Raw genomic sequence first — 2,793 nt, 5'->3', positions numbered from 1 at the left:
TTTTTTGTTTTCTGTTTTTCCTGTAAAAATGTTATATATATAGTGTATACACTTTACTTTTAATACTAAAGTAAATCGTTTTACCCATACGATCTAATTTTCATTTTTAATTTATAAAAAATTAGTATGAAACTTTCATTGAGTACAAAATCTAATCAAATTTAAATATTATTATTTCATTTCAAATGTTTTTAATTTTAGGATCAAACTTTTGTTTTTGTTATTATCTTAGAATGTTGGTATAAGTTATTTTCTTTGTAGATGTTATAAAATTCTTCTACGTACAATGTTATACCTTTAGTGTTTTTATACCAAAAAGCTAAAAAGAGAATGGATGATAAAAATCTAAAACTAATAAATAGGGGTGGGCAAAAAAACCGATATCTGAAAAACCGAACCGAACCAAACCAAAATAAATGGTTTGGTTTGGTTATGGTTAAATCTAAAAATCCGTTCAGTTTTCATTTTAATTAACATTTGATTTAGGTTTGGTCTGGTTAAAAACCGTAAAACCGAATGGTTTTTTTAGTTTCTTATAAAAATTTAGGATAATTATATATCATTACTAATTAGTTTCTCAAGCTTATAAATTTATATTGTATAACAATATCAATAAATTTTTTCTTTATTGGACTTTAGTTATTGATCTCCTATTAATCTATCGAATTACAAAACCTTAACCTAAGTCTCTATTCTCTAACTTATATATATATATATATATATATATTCATAATTACTTTTATGCTTATTTTTAGTTATGTATCAACTATTTATTTATTTTTTAAAAGCATGGAATAACCGTTAAAAACAGGAACCAAACCGATACCGAATCAAACTGTGATACATATGGTTTTTCTATGATTTCATTTTGGATGAAACCGAAAAAAACTATAAACCGAAAAAAAACGAACCGTAACCAAACCGAATTACATATGTTTTCTTTATGGTTCCATTTTTATAAAACCAAAAAAACTGAACCGAGACCAAACCGAAAAACCAAACGCCCACCCCTAACAAAGTATAATAAAACTGGATTTGTAAATTAGATAATAAAATAATTTAAAACATTTTTTATCATTTTTATGATTAATTTATTATTTATAGTATATATATTAGACTCCGTTAAAAATTTCTGGATAAGGAAGTGCAATACAGAGGAAACGTTTTTAACCAAATAAAACACATATCAACAAATCTATAACGAGTTGTCGCACAATTATATATATATATATATATCACCTATATAATAAAACGGAAGTACACAGACTATACAATAGATATATTTATGATTTTTTTGTTATAAACTTGTGACATAGGTGTATCATAATATACGGATTAGTCTGATTTTTGGTAAGTAAGGATAATATGGATTTAGTTAATTATAGTAACATATAAATCAGTTATAGGTAACATTTAAAAGATAAAGAAATCTCCCAACCTAATTAAAACAAAAATATGTGATTCTTCTTTCACATTTATTTTATTTTTTATTTTAATTATTTTAATTTTTTATCTAATATATTTAGTTAATAAAATTTATGATTTTTCTGCATATGATATAATTAAAATTTTTAAAAATAGACATATATTGCTCAACTGATGATTAAAAAAATATACAAAATGCCCTACATCACCTAAGAAAACTAGGCAAAGNATTCAACATATGATTTCATGGCATAGTGTTTGATCAAAAAAAATTAAAACAAATAAAACAATCATATATATAACACTTTAAATAAAAATTACAAAATAAATAAAATAAATGTTAACCCATGTTNGAAACAAAAATAATTCTGAATACGAATGAGCAGAAACCTTGATTTATCAGGCATTNTTCTAGCACGGATCCAATTTTAGTATATATATATATATATATATATATATATATATATATATNTATATATATATATATATATATCCATACAAGGTAGAGATAAAATGTGTTGGGCTATACTTATCGTAAGCGATAATCATATTTCCAAAAATTTATAGAATGATTTTTATTTTCAAAATATATATAATAAACCTTTGCAAATACATATTATTTATTGTTAATTCTTACGTAAACATGTACAATACATTCGGGAAGTCCATAACTTTCTGCATGGGTATAAGGCAGAGTGGCAGACATGACCCTTGTGTTATATTTGGCATAATTAAATGAAAAAGAGAAAGAGGATGAAATGTGTCTGCATAGCCAAAAGGCCGCGATTGCTTTTTGGTATGATGAGTTTGAAAGAAGATGTTCGGATTAGGATTATGGAGTACCTTCAGGTTTATGGAATGTCATGAATAGATGATCTTCTTTAAAGGTCATTGTGAGAGACAGAAATAGGTTCCACAATTACAAAGACGGTCACTGTGGTTGTAATGGCTTTTGGTAAATGATTTTATATGCTTACTTATCTTTATATAATCGGAAATACTCAATTATTTGAATAGATATATAAAGGTTAAAAACTTAATATAAATACGTCTAAAAGGACAAAAAGAAGAGGATTTGCGAGATCAAATAAAACATCTTAAGGTCTGTGACGTGCATAGCACAGATCCAAACACATTTTAATTATTCATCAATGGTTGCTCGTCGTCAGCAACTGGGACATGTGGACGGTCGATGAGGACATTCTCGTAGATGAAACCGGCGAGTCCACCACCAATCAATGGTCCAACCCAATATACCCAATGGTCAGTCCAGTTTCCAGAGACCAAAGCGGGACCAAAAGACCGGGCGGGGTTCATGGAAGCGCCAGAAAAGGCGCCGCCCGCAAGGATGTTGGCTCCGACGACAAA

The 2,793-nt window shown here is 27.3% G+C and overlaps 1 protein-coding gene across 1 annotated transcript in view; it reads right to left on the bottom strand.

The window, feature by feature from the left end:
• The window catches only part of LOC104703111 (aquaporin TIP4-1-like), a 2,729-nt gene continuing 2,307 nt past the window's right edge, over nt 2,372–2,793 (bottom strand). The window contains exon 4 of the mRNA XM_010419056.2: nt 2,372–2,579. Coding sequence (XP_010417358.1) covers nt 2,563–2,579 — 17 coding nt within the window. The 3' untranslated portion in view covers nt 2,372–2,562. The remainder of the gene's footprint in view (nt 2,580–2,793) is intronic.

The sequence above is a fragment of the Camelina sativa genome, chromosome 7, assembly GCF_000633955.1.
Source record: "Camelina sativa cultivar DH55 chromosome 7, Cs, whole genome shotgun sequence".
In the NCBI taxonomy this organism is placed as follows: Eukaryota; Viridiplantae; Streptophyta; class Magnoliopsida; order Brassicales; family Brassicaceae; genus Camelina; species Camelina sativa.
This window is presented reverse-complemented; position numbering and strand designations above follow the sequence as displayed.